The sequence below is a fragment of the Bombina bombina genome, chromosome 2 (assembly GCF_027579735.1).
Source record: "Bombina bombina isolate aBomBom1 chromosome 2, aBomBom1.pri, whole genome shotgun sequence".
Taxonomy (NCBI): Eukaryota; Metazoa; Chordata; class Amphibia; order Anura; family Bombinatoridae; genus Bombina; species Bombina bombina.
The window spans coordinates 1,248,320,006-1,248,338,253 of NC_069500.1; the positions used below are offsets into that span (position 1 = coordinate 1,248,320,006).

The 18,248-nt window shown below is 40.3% G+C and overlaps 1 protein-coding gene across 2 annotated transcripts in view; it reads left to right on the plus strand.

Annotated features, from left to right (window-relative positions):
• Nucleotides 1-221: 221 nt before the first annotated feature.
• The window catches only part of RFC1 (replication factor C subunit 1), a 430,548-nt gene continuing 412,521 nt past the window's right edge, over nucleotides 222-18,248 (plus strand). Inside the window, exon 1 of one of the 2 annotated variants that reach the window (XM_053704049.1) lies at nucleotides 222-345. In XM_053704049.1, the coding sequence (XP_053560024.1) occupies nucleotides 343-345 (3 nt within the window). In that variant the 5' untranslated portion in view covers nucleotides 222-342. Of the gene's footprint in view, nucleotides 346-4,156; nucleotides 4,243-18,248 lie in introns of those variants that run through there. The other variant, XM_053704048.1, reaches the window with a different exon arrangement.

An 18,248-nucleotide genomic window follows, 5' to 3' on the forward strand; every position in this document is an offset into this window, starting at 1 on the left:
ACAAACTAAAACGTCATTATAATATCGAAACCACAATTCCTACGGCTGATCACAGTATAATCTTTACAGAGATCCCTTTATTCATAGTGCGGTGTTTTGACATCATTAGGCATCAATGCAATGAAGCGCGACTCAGAGGTACCAGCAGTTTACTTGCCCCACTCTTCACCCACTTGCCTCCCGCGCATGTCACACAAGGCGACCACGGCTCAGGGATGACGCTAGGGAAGAGGAGGGATTTGTGTCTAATCGCGGCTGTCTGAACTGTAAGACTTGGCGCCAAGCTTGGGCTGCTGGGGTCTAGAGACGGGACCGGAGGACTTGTGAGGCTACTCCGGAGCCATGGTAAGCACCCATCGGCTGCTAGCCATGACCACTCCACAGGCCCTGTTGTATGGCTCGTAGAAGCAGCACTGCCTGTGGGTTGGGGTGAAGGTGTCAGCGTGACACACAGCGTGGCTTGAGTGGGGTCAGTGGGTAGAAGTAACAGAATAAGGAGAGCCTTACCCACTAGATTATTAAACTATTTTTGAACATCATGGGCCCACAGAGCCTATGTGGCGTTGTTCAAGTTTGTGGATCAACACACATCATGTATTTGTACCCTTTATATAATACTATAATGGGGATAGTAGAGCCAATTCCCTATTCCTAGCTGGTCTCTGTTACACAACCTATTGCTGTTGCAACTGTATTACATTGCGTCTTTATTTTGTGTTTAGTAGAATTTATCACACTATCTGAGCCTTTGTTATTTGGTGTAATAACTATTTATAACTATTGGTTACAAAATTCCAGCTGACTTTGGTATGAAAGGTGTTGATTATATAATTTCCATAACTGCATACCTTGATACCCTGATAAGCAATCACTAAATTCTTGTAGGCAATCTCTGGGAGGGACTATAAATATTGAGCTACTTTATATGAGCCCTAAACCCAGAAGCCAATCACAAAGGCAATGAGACCCTCTCCTCTTTGCTTCAGCGGCAGACCTCTAGTTTGATGTACCCACTAAATAAATCAAAGGATATCTAAAATGTATATGATTTAGACAGAGCATACAGTTTTAAACAACTTCCCAGTTTACTTCTATTAAATGTGTTTTGTTTTCTTGTTATCCTTTGTTGAAAAGCAGGAAGGTTGGCTCAGGACTGTGCATGTGTCTCCAGCACTATATGGCTGCAGTTTTTCAACTGTTATACATTAGTAAGATCACTAGATGACAGCACTATTTCCTGTCATATAGTTCTCCACAAATATGAACACTATCTAGATATCTATTTAAAGGGACATTATAGTCATTTTAGAAATAACTGTTTAACTCCTTAATGACCACAGCACTTTTCCATTTTCTGTCCGTTTGGGACCAAGGCTATTTTTACATTTTTGCGGTGTTTGTGTTTAGCTGTTATTTTCCTCTTACTCATTTACTGTACCCACACATATTATATACCGTTTTTTTTCGCCATTAAATGGACTTTCTAAAGATACCATTATTTTCATCATATCTTATAATTTACTATAAAAATATATATAAAATATGATGAAAAAATGGAAAAAAAGCACACTTTTTCTAAATTTGACACCCAAAATCTGTTACACATCTACAACCACCAACAAACATCCATGGTAAATAGTTTCTAAATTTTGTCCTGAGTTTAGAGATTCACAATGTTTACATGTTCTTTGCTTTTTTTGTAAGTTATAGGGCAATAAATACAAGTAATCCTTTGCTATTTCTAAACCATTTCCCCCCAAAATTAGCGCTAGTTACATTGGAACACTGACACCTGTCAGGAATACCTGAATATCCCTTGACATGTATATATTTATTTTTAGTAGACATCTCAAAGTATTGATCTAGGCCAATTTTGGTATATTTTACCGCCAAATGTGATCAAATAAAAAATCGTTCACTTTTTCACAAACTTTAGGTTTCTCACTGAAATTATTTACAAACAGCTGGTGCAGTTATGGCACAAATGGTTGTAAATACTTCTCTGGGATCCCTTTCTTCAGAAATAGCAGACATATATGGCTTTGGTGTTGCTTTTTGGTAATTAGAAGGCCGCTAAATGCCGTTGCACACCACATGTGTATTATGCCCGTCAGTGAAGGGTTAATTTTAGCTTTAGTGTAGTAGACAACCCCAAGTATTGATCTAGACCCATTTTGGTATATTTCATACCACCATTTCACCGCCAAATGCGATCAAATAAAAAAAAATGTTCACTTTTTCACAAACTTTAGGTTTCACACTGAAATTATTTATGGCACAAATGGTTGTAAATGCATCTCTGCCAGTACTAAAATAATGCTTTTTTATTTTTTTTTAAAATATCTTTCAGCTGTGATGGACCCCCCCTTAGCCCCCAACCTCTCTGATCTCCCTCCCCCTGCTACCAATTTGCAGCCATCTTGGGTACTGGCAACTGTCTGCCAGTACCCAGTTTGCCCCCCAAAAAAGTTTTTTTATTTTTATTTATTTTTTAATAAAATATACATTTTTCTGTAGTAGTAGTGTAGCTGCCCCCCTCAATACCCCCCTCTCCCTCCCAGATTCTTTTATCTTCATTTCCCCTCCCTCCTTCTCCCTCCTTCCCATTGCATTGGTGGCAGTAGTTGGGTGCGCTCCCTCCAGGCCCCCACGCACATTCCCGGTATCTGGCGTGCACATTGCACATCCAGGAACCGGATGCCGGGTGGCGATGGGCCGCCCAACCACCTCCCTGCTAAGGCTCCAACCCACCAACGATCGGCACCATCGCTACCGCTGTAGAAAGGGCCACAGAGTGTCTCTCTCTGCATCGGATGCTTAAAAAAGGGTATTGCAGGATGCCTCAATATCGAGGCATCACTGCAATACCCTGAGAGCTGCTGGAAGCAATCGCTTCCAGCGCTCAATTAGACAGAGGACGTACTAGGCATGTTCATTGTCACTAACTGTCAGTTTTTGCAGGACGTACCTGGTACGTCCTTGGTCGTTAAGGGGTTAAAACTTAAAGGGACATTTCAGCCAAAATTGGAATCCACATGGATGCATTTCAGTTTTGAATAGAAACATTTTTGTAATGTACATGTATTAGCAAAAATGCTTCTAATAAAAGCTATAGCTGTTTCAAAAGTGTATTTAAGTATGCACCGTGCACCAGCATTTTAAATACAGCACTTGCTCAGACAGCCTAAGGTAATTGTACCATCTGGTAATGACTCATTTGTTTATTGCTGACATGGTACAAGCCCCACTGGCAATCTGAGCAACTGCAGTATTTATAATGTTGGTGCACTGGAAATAATTATCTATATGCTTCACATGCATGAGCAGAGAAAAATGTCAACACTAAAACAGTAATAACGTTTCCTAGAAACATTTTTGCCATTACAAATATGTTTCTTTTAAAATATGTGATTCATCTCTATGCATTTAAATTTTGACCGGAATGTCACTTTAACACTGTTATGCATATTTTCACAATAGGCATCTAATTATGGGATTTGTAAGTTATTTTATTATCAGGTATTTGTAGAGCGCCAACAGATTCCGCAGCGCTGATTAACTTACAAATTCTGAACCTTTCCGGTGCCCCCACAATTGTTTCTGCTTTAAATATGCAATAGCAGTGGCAGTTGAACGACTTCTATGTGCCACTGCTCATGCACACTTTGCCAGAGTTGGCGGCAGGATACAGAGGCTGAGAGAAGCACCCGAGAATGCACCAATCAGCAGCTGAACCGTTCACGGCACAGCTGTCACCTAGGCAATGAACAAGCGTCCTTCCTATAGCTCATAATCTGATAGATGCGAGTGCCTTAGTTTGTATGTTTTAGAGCAGCATCATTGCGTTAGCCTTTTTCTAAAGAGAGTTACTAATGTTGCTGTTCTTAAAATAAAAACAAATTAATTCACACAGTCTGTCCACTGCATAAATCAGCTATGTAAGTGGCAGCTGCATGTAATCCTGGCTTTGACAGAAAATCTATTGCCTCAGAAGCTAACCCGACCCTCTGCTGCACGGTATGTGACAACGGAAACTGACAGGATGTGTAGGTTATGAGTAAAAAAAGGGGTTAAATCTGCAGTTCAATCCACACACATCTCTACTCCCTAGCAGCTGATGTCTAATAATACGCAACAGACCTGTGGGTTTCTCTGTCAGCGACTTAAACTAGTCCCTCCCCCTGTGTGTTTACATGGAGAAGCTGCTGTCTGCTTTGCATGAGAAAAAGCAAACTAAATAAAGTAAGTCTTTCAATTTTGTTTTAGTCGGTTAGACTATTTATTCTGTAATTAATGTGTCCTGGATGGGAGCTACAAGTGAAACCTCACACTTTCTGGTTCAGAAAAGTTTACAAAATGTTAAAGGGACAGTCAATGCCAGAATTTTTGTTGTTTAAAAAGGTAGATAATCCCTTTATTATCCATTCCCCAGTTTTATAACCAACACAGTTATAATAGACTTTTTACCTCTGTGATTCTGCAAACTGCCCCCTTATTTCAGTTCTTTTGACAGACTTGAATTTTAACCAATCAGTGCTCACTCGTAGGAGCTTCACGTGCGTGAGCTTGTTATCTATATGAAACACATGAACTAACACCCTCTAGTGGAGAAAAACTGTCAATGCTTTCAGATTAGAGGCGGCCTTCAAGGTCTAAGAAATTAGCATATGAACCTCCTAGGTTTAGCTTTCAAATAAGAATATGAAAAGAACAAAGCAAAATTGGTAATAAAAGTTAATTGGAAAGTTGTTTAAAATTACATGCCCTATTTAAATTCTGAAAGTTTTTTTTTTTTTTGGACTTGACTGTCCCTTTAACCCTTAGTTTCCAGAATCAGACTACGAAATGCCATAAATTTGACTGTTCATGCAGCTGATATGTATGTATGTGTGTGTGTGTGTATATATGTGTATATATATATATATATATATATATATATACACACAGAAATGGTAGAAGCACTCCAGGTAAAGTTATTAGGCCCAAGCTGGCCCGTATGCCCTGGGTGCACTTCAAAGATAATACAAAGTAATAAGAAAAAGGGAGTCACTTACAGGGTCTTGTAATCCAAAATACTGATGTATTTATTGACGTTTCGGGGTCACCCCCGTTTTCAAAATAATAATGCTTATTTTGAAAACGGGGGTGACCCTGAAACGTCAATAAATACATTGGTATTTTGAATTACAAGACCCTGTGAGTAACTATATATATATATATATATATATATATATATATATATATATATATATATATATATATATATATATATATATACACACACACATATACAGGGAGTGCAGAAATATTAGGCAAGTTGTATTTTTGAGGATTAATTTTATTATTGAACAACAACCATGTTCTCAATTAACCCAAAAAACTCATTAATATCAAAGCTGAATAGTTTTGGAAGTAGTTTTTAGTTTGTTTTTAGTTATAGCTATTTTAGGGGGATATCTGTGTGTGCAGGTGACTATTACTGTGCATAATTATTAGGCAACTTAACAAAAAACAAATATATACCCATTTCAATTATTTATTTTTACCAGTGAAACCAATATAACATCTCAACATTCACAAATATACATTTCTGACATTCAAAAACAAAACAAAAACAAATCAGTGACCAATATAGCCACCTTTCTTTGCAAGGGCACTCAAAAGCCTGCCATCCATGGATTCTGTCAGTGTTTTGATCTGTTCACCATCAACATTGCGTGCAGCAGCAACCACAGCCTCCCAGACACTGTTCAGAGAGGTGTACTGTTTTCCCTCCTTGTAAATCTCACATTTGATGATGGACCACAGGTTCTCAATGGGGTTCAGATCAGGTGAACAAGGAGGCCATGTCATTAGATTTTCTTCTTTTATACCCTTTCTTGCCAGCCACGCTGTGGAGTACTTGGACGCGTGTGATGGAGCATTGTCCTGCATGAAAATCATGTTTTTCTTGAAGGATGCAGACTTCTTCCTGTACCACTGCTTGAAGAAGGTGTCTTCCAGAAACTGGCAGTAGGACTGGGAGTTGAGCTTGACTCCATCCTCAACCCGAAAAGGCCCCACAAGCTCATCTTTGATGATACCAGCCCAAACCAGTACTCCACCTCCACCTTGCTGGCGTCTGAGTCGGACTGGAGCTCTCTGCCCTTTACCAATCCAGCCACAGGCCCATCCATCTGGCCCATCAAGACTCACTCTCATTTCATCAGTCCATAAAACCTTAGAAAAATCAGTCTTGAGATATTTCATGGCCCAGTCTTGACGTTTCAGCTTGTGTGTCTTGTTCAGTGGTGGTCGTCTTTCAGCCTTTCTTACCTTGGCCATGTCTCTGAGTATTGCACACCTTGTGCTTTTGGGCACTCCAGTGATGTTGCAGCTCTGAAATATGGCCAAACTGGTGGCAAGTGGCATCTTGGCAGCTGCACGCTTGACTTTTCTCAGTTCATGGGCAGTTATTTTGCGCCTTGGTTTTTCCACACACTTCTTGCGACCCTGTTGACTATTTTGAATGAAACGCTTGATTGTTCGATGATCACGCTTCAGAAGCTTTGCAATTTTAAGAGTTCTGCATCCCTCTGCAAGATATCTCACTATTTTTGACTTTTCTGAGCCTGTCAAGTCCTTCTTTTGACCCATTTTGCCAAAGGAAAGGAAGTTGCCTAATAATTATGCACACCTGATATAGGGTGTTGATGTCATTAGACCACACCCCTTTTCATTACAGAGATGCACATCACCTAATATGCTTAATTGGTAGTAGGCTTTCGAGCCTATACAGCTTGGAGTAAGACAACATGCATAAAGAGGATGATGTGGTCAAAATACTCATTTGACTAATAATTCTGCACTCCCTATGTGTATATATATATATATGTATATATATATATATATATATATATATATATATATATATATATATATATGTATGTATGTGTGTATATATATATATATATATATATATATATATATATATATATATATATATATATATATATATATATATATATATATATATATATATATATATATATATATTATGTGGATTCATGGAATAAACTTCCATTTGAGGTGGTAAACACAGACTGTAAAGGAATTAAAAAATGCTTGGGACATGCATAAGGCTATCTTAAGGAAAAAGTAACATGTAATCTGGGTAGACTTGATGGGCCTTTTTGGTTCTTATCTACTGTCAAATTCTATGTTTCTATATGTAGCAGACATGTGCACAGATCTTTGTTTTTCAGATTGTGACAACAGCAGCTTTTAATAAGATCTGTTCAAAGGGACATTATACACTAGATTTTTCTTTGCATAAACGTTTTGTAGATAATCCATTTATATAGTCCATACAGTTTTAATTTTTTTTTATATATATATATATATATATATATATATATAGTTTTGCTTATTTTTAATTTACATTGCTCTGATTTTCAGACTCCTAACCAAGCCCCAAAGTTTTAGGAGAATACTGATGTATAACTACTCCAGCTTGCTTCTGTTTGTGTAAAGGGTCTATTCATATTCAAAGGAAGGGGGAGGGGAGTGTCTGCTTTTTCTCACTTGCAGTCAGTGTTCCAGCTACCTTTTTAACAGAGCAAAACTGGAAGTTTTTAAGTAAGTTTTTAAACCGTTTTATACTGGATTTTTAGATCAGTATCTGTGCATATTGTTCTTTATAGTAGTGTCTATTGCATGCAGATATATGAACATTGGTGTATACTGTTCCTTTAAGAAATAAATGGAATCTAATGTTGCTGTTCTCATAAAAGAAAAAGCAAACTTTATGCACTGCAGGGAGGATTACTTTTTCTTTTTATTGCCTAGGCAACCAGCTTGTTTCTAGCTCTAGTGATTTGTACAAAGAATAACAAAAGAACGAAGCAAATTTGATAATAGAAGTAAATTGGCAACTTTAACATTTTTATTCTCTACCTGAATGATGAATTTTTTTTATTCTCCTTTAACTCTTTATCCAGCTGTATTTTTTGTTTATATTCGGCCTGAACACATTTTACACTGGATATTGTGAAATTCTTAATTAAACTTTAAATTACAGAATGACAGATTTACACGTGACCTGTTAGATTTAAACATGTCATAGTATTTTTTTTTTTATTTTTTTTTTTTACTGTAGTTTAGAAAAAATTGTCCAAAACATTTTTTTTAAAACATAATTATAGCCTTGTTTTTTTTTTCCTTTACCTGTCAGAACTATATTTATAGTTTAAGTAGACAACCCAAGGTATTGATCTAGGCCCATTTTGGTATCTTTCATGCCACCATTTCACCGCCAAATTCGATCCAAAAAAAAAAATCATAAATTTTTTCACAAACTTTGGGCTTCTCACTGAAATTTACATACTGCTTGTGCTATCATGACACAAATGGTTGTAAAAGCTTCTCTGGGATCCCCTTTGTTCAGAAATAGCAGACACGCTTTGCCATTGTTTTTTGGTAATTAGAAGGCCGCTAATTGCAGCTGCGCACTACACTTCTATCATTCCCGGCAGTGAAGGGGTTAATTAGGTATCTTGTAAGGTGAATTTTAGCTTTAGTGTAGAGATTACCCTCCCAAACAGCTCTCTTCCCTCCCCCATCTTCACTGGTCACCCCATTTTAAGTAATGGTAGACAGTCTGCCAATATAAAAAAATTTTGTTTTTTGGGGGGTGAGGTTCTGCAGGGTAGGATCCTCCTCACCCTTCAACCTCCCTGATCCCTCCCAAACGGCTCTCAAACTCTTCACCCTCTAACTATATTTGCCATCTTAGGTTTTGTCTGCCAGTAGCTATAAAACTTTATTTAATTTTTTTTTTTTTTTTTTTTTTTTAATTATTTTGTGTAGTGGACCTCCACCCCCCTCTCGCGATCATTAGTTAAGGCCCCCCACACCCCTAAAATGCTTTTTCTATATTGTAGCTACCCTCACTGTCCCTTTATTTTTTTCTGTAGTGTAGAGCCCTCCTCCTTCCGCTGCTGGGTTGCCCACCCATCCACCCGCCGGCACCAGCAACGATCGTTACAGACTGGGACACACGCAGTGTCACCGTCTGTAAAGATCCGGCATAAGCCCTCATATAGAACCCGAGCACCGAAAGCGCTCTTGTTCCATATGCAGCAGATGCCTGGAGCTTCTGGAACTGCAGCTCTCGGCTGTAATTTAACAGCCGAGACTGCTGGGACTTCCTGAAACTCAGACGTATATATATTTGTCTTGCATTACGATGAGCAAAGTACCGCAAGATGTGGATATACGTCAGATTGGGTGAAAGGGTTAACAGAGAACATTTCACATGTTATAGTAGTCAACATAAAAGTTATATGGTATTCTGTAAAGAGACATGAAACTTAAAACTTTTCTTTCATGTTTCTGATAGAGTATGACATTTTAAACCACTTTCAAATTTACTGTCAATTTTTATTCGTTCTCTTGTTTACTTCCTTGCTTTTCAACAAAAGATAATCTCCAGAGCATGCACTTGCCTGGAGAACTACAGTATCTCACAAAAGTGAGTACACCCCTCACATTTTTGTAAATATTTTATTATATCTTTTCATGTGACAACACTGAATAAATGACACTTTGCTACAATGTAAATTAGTAAGTGTACAGCCTGTATAACAGTCTAAATTTGCTTTCCCTACAAAATAACTCAACACACAGCCATTAATGTCTAAACCGTTGGCAACAAAAGTGAGTGCACCCCTAAGTGGAAATTTCCAAAATGGGTCCAATTAGTCATTTTCCCTCCCCGGTGTCATGTGACTCGTTAGTGTTACAAGGTCTCAGGTGTGAATGGGGAGTAGGTGTGTTAAATTTGGTGTTATCGCTCTCTCACACTCTCTCATACTGGTCACTGGAAGTTCAACATGGCACCTCATGGCAAAGAACTCTCTAGGGATCTGAAAAAAGAATTGTTGCTCTACATAAAGATGGCCTAGGTTATAAGAAAATTGCCAAGACCCTGAAACTGAGCTACAGCACGGTGCACAAGACCATACAGCGGCTTCACAGGACAGGTTTCACTCACGTGCTCAGTGTCATATGCAGAGGTTGTCTTTGGGAAATAGACGTATGAGTGCTGCCAGCATTGCTGCAGAGGTTGAAGGGGTGGGGGGATCAGCCTGTCAGTGCTCAGACCATACACTGCATCAAATTGGTCTGCATGGCTGTCGTCCCAGAAGGAAGCCTCTTCTAAAGATGATGCACAAGAAACAGTTTGCTGAAGACAAGCAGGCTAAGGACATGGATTACTGGACCCATGTCCTGTGGTCTGATGAGACAAAGATAAACTTATTTGGTTCAGATGGTGTCAAGCGTGTGTGGCGGCAACCAGGTGAGGAGTACAAAGATAAGTGTGTCTTGCCTACAATCAAACATGATGGTAGGAGTGTCATGGTCTGAGCCTGCATGAGTGCTGCCGGCACTATGGAGCTACAGTTCATTAAGGGAACTATGAATGCCAACATGTACTGTGACATACTGAAGCAGAGCATGATCCCCCTCCCTTTGGAGACTGGGCCACAGGGCAGTATTCTAACAACATGACCCCAATCACACCTCCAAGACAACCACCGCTTTGCTAAAGAAGCTGAGGGTAAAGGTGATGGACTGGCCAAGCATGTCTCCAGACCTAAACCCTATTGAGCATCTGTGGGGGCATCCTCAAACAGAAGGTGGGGGAGCTCAAGGTCTCTAACATCCACCAGCTCCGTGATGTCGTCATGGAGGAGTGGAAGATGATTGCAGTGGCAACCTGTGAAGCTCTGGTAAACTCCATGCCCAAGAGGGTTAAAGGGACAGTCTCTATACCAGGATTGTTATTGCTTAAAAATATAGATAATCTCTTTAATTATTTATTACCCATTCCCTAGTTTTGCACATCCAACACAGTTATATAAATATACTTTTTACCTCTGTGATTATCTTGTATGTAACCCTTTGCAAACTGCCCCCTTATTTCAGTTCTTTTGACAGACATCCTTTTTAGCCAATCAGAACTGGCTCACCTGAACTCCACGTGCGTGAGCACAGTGTTATCTAATATGACACACATGAACTAACACCCTCTAGTGGTGAAAAACTGTCAAAATACCCTGAGAGAAGAGACAGCCTTCAAGGGCTTAGAAATTAGCATATGAACCTCCTAGGTTTAGCTTTCAACTAAGAATACCAAGAGAACAAAGCAACATTGGTGATAAAAGTAAATTGGAAAATTGTTTAAAATGACATTCTCTATCTGAATTATGGAAGTTTATTTTGGACTAGACTGTCCGTTTAAGGCAGTGCTGGAAAATAATGGTGGCAACACAAAATATTGACACTTTTTTTATTTTGGACATTTCCACTTAGGGGTGTACTCACTTTTGTTGCCAACGGATTAGATATTAATGGCTGTGTGTTGAGTTATTTTGAGGGGACAGCAAATTTACACTGTTATACAGGCTGTGCACTCACTACTTTACATTGTAGCAAAGTGTCATTTCTTCAGTGATGTCTCATGAAAAGAAATAATACAATATTTGCAAAAATGTGAGGGGTGTAATCACTTTTGTGAGATACTGTATATGGCAGCAGTTTTTCAAGAATTGTATTCATTTGCAAGAGTACTAGACAGCATTATTTCTGGCCATGTGATGCCCCAGACACCTACCTAGTTATCTCTTATACCATGGGACCAAAGCAAATTGGAAACATTTTTTTTAAAATTGTATCCTTTGGCTGAATCACAAAAGAACATTTGAGTTTCATTTCTGTTTTAAATCAACAAATATGTAACAACATAAGTGACACAAACCCACATACACATAAAAACAGATACATTGTATGAATATGTGTAGAACAGAAGTGAGTTTTCTACCATTGATAAGGCTATATAGAAAAGCAGTGAAGAATAGAGAAGTTGTGTTTGAACATAAAATCCTAAAAGGAGGGTGCATTCTGCTGCAAATTGAATTTGCTCCAATTTGTTAGCGTGTGTAATATTTGTTAACTTTATTTTACTTTTTTTTGCATATTCTAGATCAGATATTCTAGCTAACTACAAGTTTTAGCCCTGCAAAGGTAGAGTTCAGCTCAGGAGCTGAAAACTATGTTGCCAGAATTTAGCTTACCCAAATGAAATCAATAGTATATTTCCTTCAGGTTGTAAGGGTTATGCAAAAAAGAAAAAGTATATCCACTATTCTTATATAATACACATTTAACAAGATGCATTTGAAATGCATTCCAATTTTTTTTTTTTTTAGAAGCATTTTTGCATTATGTGTATGTAAGTGTGCGAGATGCTCATTTATGCAGTCGATCACTGTATTGGGAGTGTGTCACAGTGATCACAAAAAAAAAAAGGAATTGATTCTAAACAAACACACTTGTGTGATCACCACCCTGAGTCCCGCCCACTGTTGTGTTTTGTCACTGATACGTGACTTACCCTGACGAAGTCACATCACTAATTAAACGCGTCTGTAAGGGGGACTCGACGGTAATCACACAAAAGTGTGTTTGGAATTGATGTATACATTTGTTACATATTATTTTAGAATGTGTATGGCAATTTGCTAGTTTGTACTTGCTAAGAGATTAATTACAAATTGCATCAAGACTTATCAAATATTTAAAGGGACTTAATACTCATGTTAAATCACATGAAAATGATGCAGCGTAACTTAGAAGCTGACAAGAAAATATCACTTGAGCATCTCTATGGAAAAAAGGAAGATATTTTACCTCCACAATTTCTTCAGCTTATCAGAGTAAGTGCTGTGTAAAAATGTATACTTTAGCTGCTGTCCAGTTGCAAGTTGAAAAAACAAAACAAAAGCCAATCTGCATCAGCAGTGCTGAGGTAATGTTTTGTCTTTGCTGTGATCTCACTAGATTTCAGTTAAATCTCATGAGATTTCATAGAATTTACTTAACCCCTTAAGGATTTCAGACAAAAACTTCCCTAAAAGACCAGAGCATTTTTGCCATCACTATATTTAAACAGAAATAGTGCCTTTTTTATATTTACCTAAAACTATATATATATATATTTTTTTAGTAGACAACCAAAGTATTGATCTAGGCCTATTTTGGTATATTTCATGCCACCATTTCACCGCCAAATGCGATCAAATAAAAAAAAATCGTTAACTTTTTCACAATTTTAGTTTTCTCACTGAAATTATTTACAAACCGCTTGTACAATCATGGCACAAATGGTTGTAAATGCTTCTCCGGGATCCCCTTTGTTCAGAAATAGCAGACGTATGGCTTTGGCATTGCTTTTTGGTAAATTTTTTTGGCACCACACTTGTAATATGCTCAGCAGTTAGAGGTTAATTAGGTAACTTGTAGGGTTGATTTTAGATTTAGTGTAGAGATCAGCCTCCCACCCCCTAATCCCTCCCTGACCCCTCTTAAACAGCTCTTCCCTCCCCCACCTCAAAGGTCACCCCCATCTTAAGTACTGGCAGAAAGTCTGCCAGTATAAAAATAAGTTGTGTTTTTTTTTGTTTTTTAATTATATATTTTCTGCAGAGTAGTATCCCCCCCTTACCTCCCTGACCCCCCCCCCAACAGCTCTCTAACCCTCCCCCCTCTACCTATTTGCAGCCATCTTAGGTACTGGCAGGTGTCTGCCAGTACCCAGTTTGCTGTGATTTAGGCAAACAAAAACTTTAAAAATTAAAATACCTATTTTTTTTTTTCTGTAGTGTAGCTGCCCCCCCTCAATAGCCTTCCCCCAACGAATCCCACAGAGGATAACCTTTATTGCCTCTCCTCCCTTCTTTCCCCTCACTATGACTGAATACTGGATCTTTGTTTTTTCATTTTTCAACGTCTGTTGCGGTCCCGCCCCCTACAGCGATGAGCCGCCCACCCACCTCCCTCCTTACCCTCCGACCCACCATCGATCGGCACCACCGCTGTCCGATAGTGTGGCCCTCTCTGTATCGGTAACTCTGCAAATCTATTTCTGCGGTGCCCCACTCATGAGGCATGCAGAAATGGTGCAATCTCACTATTTTTAGCGAGATCACGGCAGATAGAAGCCCAGGATTGTAGCGACATACAGGGTACGTCGCTGGTGCTTAAGGGCATTACGACCAGCGTCGTACAGGGTATGGCGCTAGTAGTTAAAGGGATACTAAACTCAATTTTTTTCTGTAATGATTCAGATAGAGCATGCAATTATAAGCAACTTTATAATTTACTCCTATTATCACTTTTTCTTCGTTCTCTTGCTGTCTTTATAAAAAAAAAAATGCATTCAAATTAGAGGCAGCCTTGAATGTCTTAGAAATTAGCATATGAGTCTACCTAGGTCTAGCTTTCAACTAAGAATACCAGGAGAACAAAGCAAAATTGGTGATAAAAGTGAATTGGAAAGTTGTTTAAAATTGCATGCCCTATTTGAATTGTGAAAGTTTATTTTTGACTAGACTGTCCTTTTAAAATCACATGCTGTATCTGAATCGCAAAAGAAAAAAAATTTGGTTTAGTTTCTCTTTTAAACTGAATAGGAAAATAACATGTGTGCTTGCACATGACAGATGCAAACTCCCTTTTAAGTCCTGGTACAAGCATACTGACTGGCTGCTTAAAGTCTCTTTACAGTGGGGTGTGAATACTTAGGAAATTTGAGGTAAAATATCTTCCTTGGCCTGTTTTAATTGTTTCCTGGACAGTTTGGTTGGACTATTAGGCTGGTAAGATAGTTCTTATAGCCTTCAGTCATAGATGATCGGGCAGGGGAGTTTTCCGCTGCGTCACTCTACCTGACATCTGATTTCATCAGAACTTCACCTCCCCCATGTGGTGGAGGGTTGGAGGGCTTAATGCCCCTTACCGCAGTTGAGCGGTTTGGCCTTCATTTTAGGCTTCCGGATTTGTCCTTTTGGGCTTGATCCAACAGCTTATGCAGGATAGCTGTCTAGCATGCGGAAGGTTTGCAGTTTGAAACAAGTTGCAGCTTTTGACACCTTGCAGGTGTACGTGTAAGCTGTTTATAGTGTATCTAGATGCAGCTCTTACTCTTTGACGTGTACTGTCTGTCTGAGTTATAAGAGACCTTTGGGTCGTCTTCCATTGTCTCCAGGTGAGTTAAATCTCCTTTTAGGGATCTGTGTTTCCTGGTGATGGTTTTTCCCTGCAGGGACTTTGTTTAGCTCTGGGTTTTCCGGAGCTGGGTAGGCTTAGTGCCTTTCTCTTCCTTGTGCAGAGGTGATAGGGAAACTAGTCCTGCTAGTAGGATGTTTTTGACCTCAAGGTATCCCTTGGTTGTCCTGAGGCTTTTAGAAGTATCTTCATACGACTTCTAGCCTTGCTCCTTGGAGCGTTGGACTTTAGCTAGGGGGAGGTTCCTTCCTTTTGGTCGGGGCTTTCGAGTTCTTCTCGCTATCTGTATTCTCTGGATATGCATCTATATCCCTTGTGTCTGGCTTTTTAGCCACTTGGGATGTTTAGTTCTAGGGTAAGGTTTTCCTGAACTATTAGGTGCACGGGCCTGTCTTGGATCTCAGGGCTGGTCGGGGTGTTCCATGGTAGTGGAACTTGGGCTATGTCCTTGCTCCATCTACCTGACCTGGTCATGTTTGGCCAGGCCACAGAATAGCCCATGTCATCTGGTGGTTAGCTGTGTGGCTTGCGCCTCAAGGGTTGTTGGTTCATACCCTGCTGCTGGTGCCGGATGTCCAATTTCTGGTGCGCCTTAGGGTTGCATTCCCCTGGTCAGCTTGCCAGTGTTCCTGTGGGTTCCCTGCTCTGCAGACGAATGGGTTGGCTGTGCCTCTGCTTGGCAAGCTACTTGTAGGGGGGTCCTTTTCTAGCACATCTGTGTTGGGAATTTATCTTCCCATTAGCTGGTAGCTTCGGGCCTTGGGGACATTTGTTGCCCTTTCCGGCATCATCCCTTTTTCTTTAGGGGATATTCTCCCTATGGAGATGGAGTCCTTGCTTGGGGTTTCTCCTGGATGGGAGGCGGCAAGGTGGGATTGGTTCCCCCCTGGGGTCTTGCTGGCTCAAAGTCAGACTTGTTGGGCCTTTCTTTTGATAGATCCTTAGGTCTATGGCCTTGTTGTCTATTTTCAGAGTCAGGTTGTACTTGTGCTCTGTTGGGATGACTGTGCTATCCTTACGCTCGTTACTGTATCTGTTTCCGGATTCTTTTGTTCCTCTGTCTTGGATCCCGGAGGCTGGGTTGGTCCAGATGGGTGTGGGTCTGCACATCAGGATGGCCGAGCGGTGTAGGGCGCTGCGTTTGGGTCGCAGTCTCCACTGGATCTATGAGCTTTGTTGAGTCTATCCTGTTAGCTCAGTCTGCTAGGGTATAGATTTTCCTTTCAACTTGCTCCATTGACTTCAGAAGAGGGTTTTACTCTTCCTTTGGGTCCTGAGGGTATCCCCTTCTTCTTGGGGGGCCTCGACTTAGGTTGCCTGGAGTGTGCCCTCTGTCCGGAGGTTGCTTTTGCGGTCTGTTTCTTGCTTGATTGCTTCTTCTTCACTGCAAGTACCCTCTGTGTTGTCCTGTTATGGACTCTGTGTTCTTAAACTTGGGGTTTTTCACCTGGGTGTATTACACAATTTTTCATGGTAGAATGCCTTGGTCTTCTATGGTCAGACACTGGGAGGACTTTGCCTCTTCAGTTGCATTCCGTGCTTGCAGGATGTTGGTGAGACGTCTGTTCTGTCTCTGTGTCCGGTCTTATCCCGGGTTTCACCTGGTATAGGCATGACCTCCTTTTCTTGTTTGGGCCCATTGTGGTCACTGTGAGCTGGGCTCACTTTTGGAGGTGTTTTTTTGGTGTTGGGGAACCTTTCAGTTTCCTCGGTTCTCCTTTGCCTTTTCCCTTTGGGGGTTTTGGCTGGTGTCCCCTTCGATTGTGGGGGTTGATCGGTGGGGGACCGTCTGTTGGGCGACGTCTCCTGGAGGACTGTTGGCTCAGTCTAGTCCATTTGCGGTCTCTAGTTTGGCTTCTGGACTAGCTGCGAGTCAGTGTCCTTGGGGATTTTCCTTAAACGATTCTCTCGGCTTCGGACAAAGCTGTTTTTTTTTTTATTGGGTTGAGGTTCAGCTTTGGTGCCCTATTGTACCCTCCCGTCTTGGCATTCAGTGTCCTCTATAGCTTGGGTATTGTTTTCCCAAAAGTAATGAATGCAGCTGTGGACATAAATGATGCTTACTTGATGATTTCCTTATCTTCTGATTGAAAGAGTCCACCGCTCCCAAACCGTAATTTTATGTAGGTCGTCCTTATATTCTTCTGGCACCTTTCACTCTGATAAGTCTTCTACTGTTCCTTGTTCCTCAGCAGAATGGCTGAGGGGTGAGGGGAGTGGGAGGAGTATTTAAGCCTTTGGCTGGGTTGTCTTTGCCTCCTCCTGGTGGCCAGGTTCTTATTTCCCAAAAGTAATGAATGCAGCTGTCGACTCTTTCCATCAGAAGAAAAGGAAATGATTAGGTAAGCATAATTTGTTACTGTTTCGTGGGACCAGGAGAGCTGATGATCCTGCTATACTGAGTATGTACCTTTAAATATGTTCCCGAATACCTCAGAAGGAGGAACAGATATGAAGCCTTGATTTATTAAGGCTGGTGGTGTATCCCTTATGTTTTGATGGGTCGCATGTAGTGATCCAGCCGGGAGATCAGTCTTGGATGCTAACTTTAGTATCCCCACTTTAGCGAAAATTGGCCCTGTCTCTGCTTTATATAGAGACCATATTGTCTTTTGCTTTTCTGCTGTTGTCCTTGCTGCGGCACTAGTTACTTGTCTTTGAGGTCCCGAGGGGGACTGTAAGCATCTAAGGTAATTCTGCTTGGTGGATCTCTGTATCATTCTGCTCTTTGTAATCCTTGTATTGAACGGATATTTGTTTTATGGAAGTCTGTCAGTGCATGAGCTGTGTTTTTATCTTGCGTACTCCGAAAGATGAGTCTGGGGCCATCTGTGTGTGCACCGCTCCAGGATGCTCATGTGAAACGGGAGGATGATCAATTATAATAATTCTTGCTTGGAATTTTTCCGGTAAAGGATCTATCTTGGTTTCCTGATCCAAATGTAAGCACTGTATTAAATATTCATATGGGGCTCTGTCTATTAGCTTTAGCATGCTTTCAGTGAATATTGCCATGAACTCCTTGTGATACGGCCGAACATGCTCCTCCGCCATGTTGGTCATACTCCGCTTGTTATAAGTATTTTGTAGGTAGCTTGATATGATGGTTCTGCCCTCTGATCCGTTAGAGCTATGTGGTG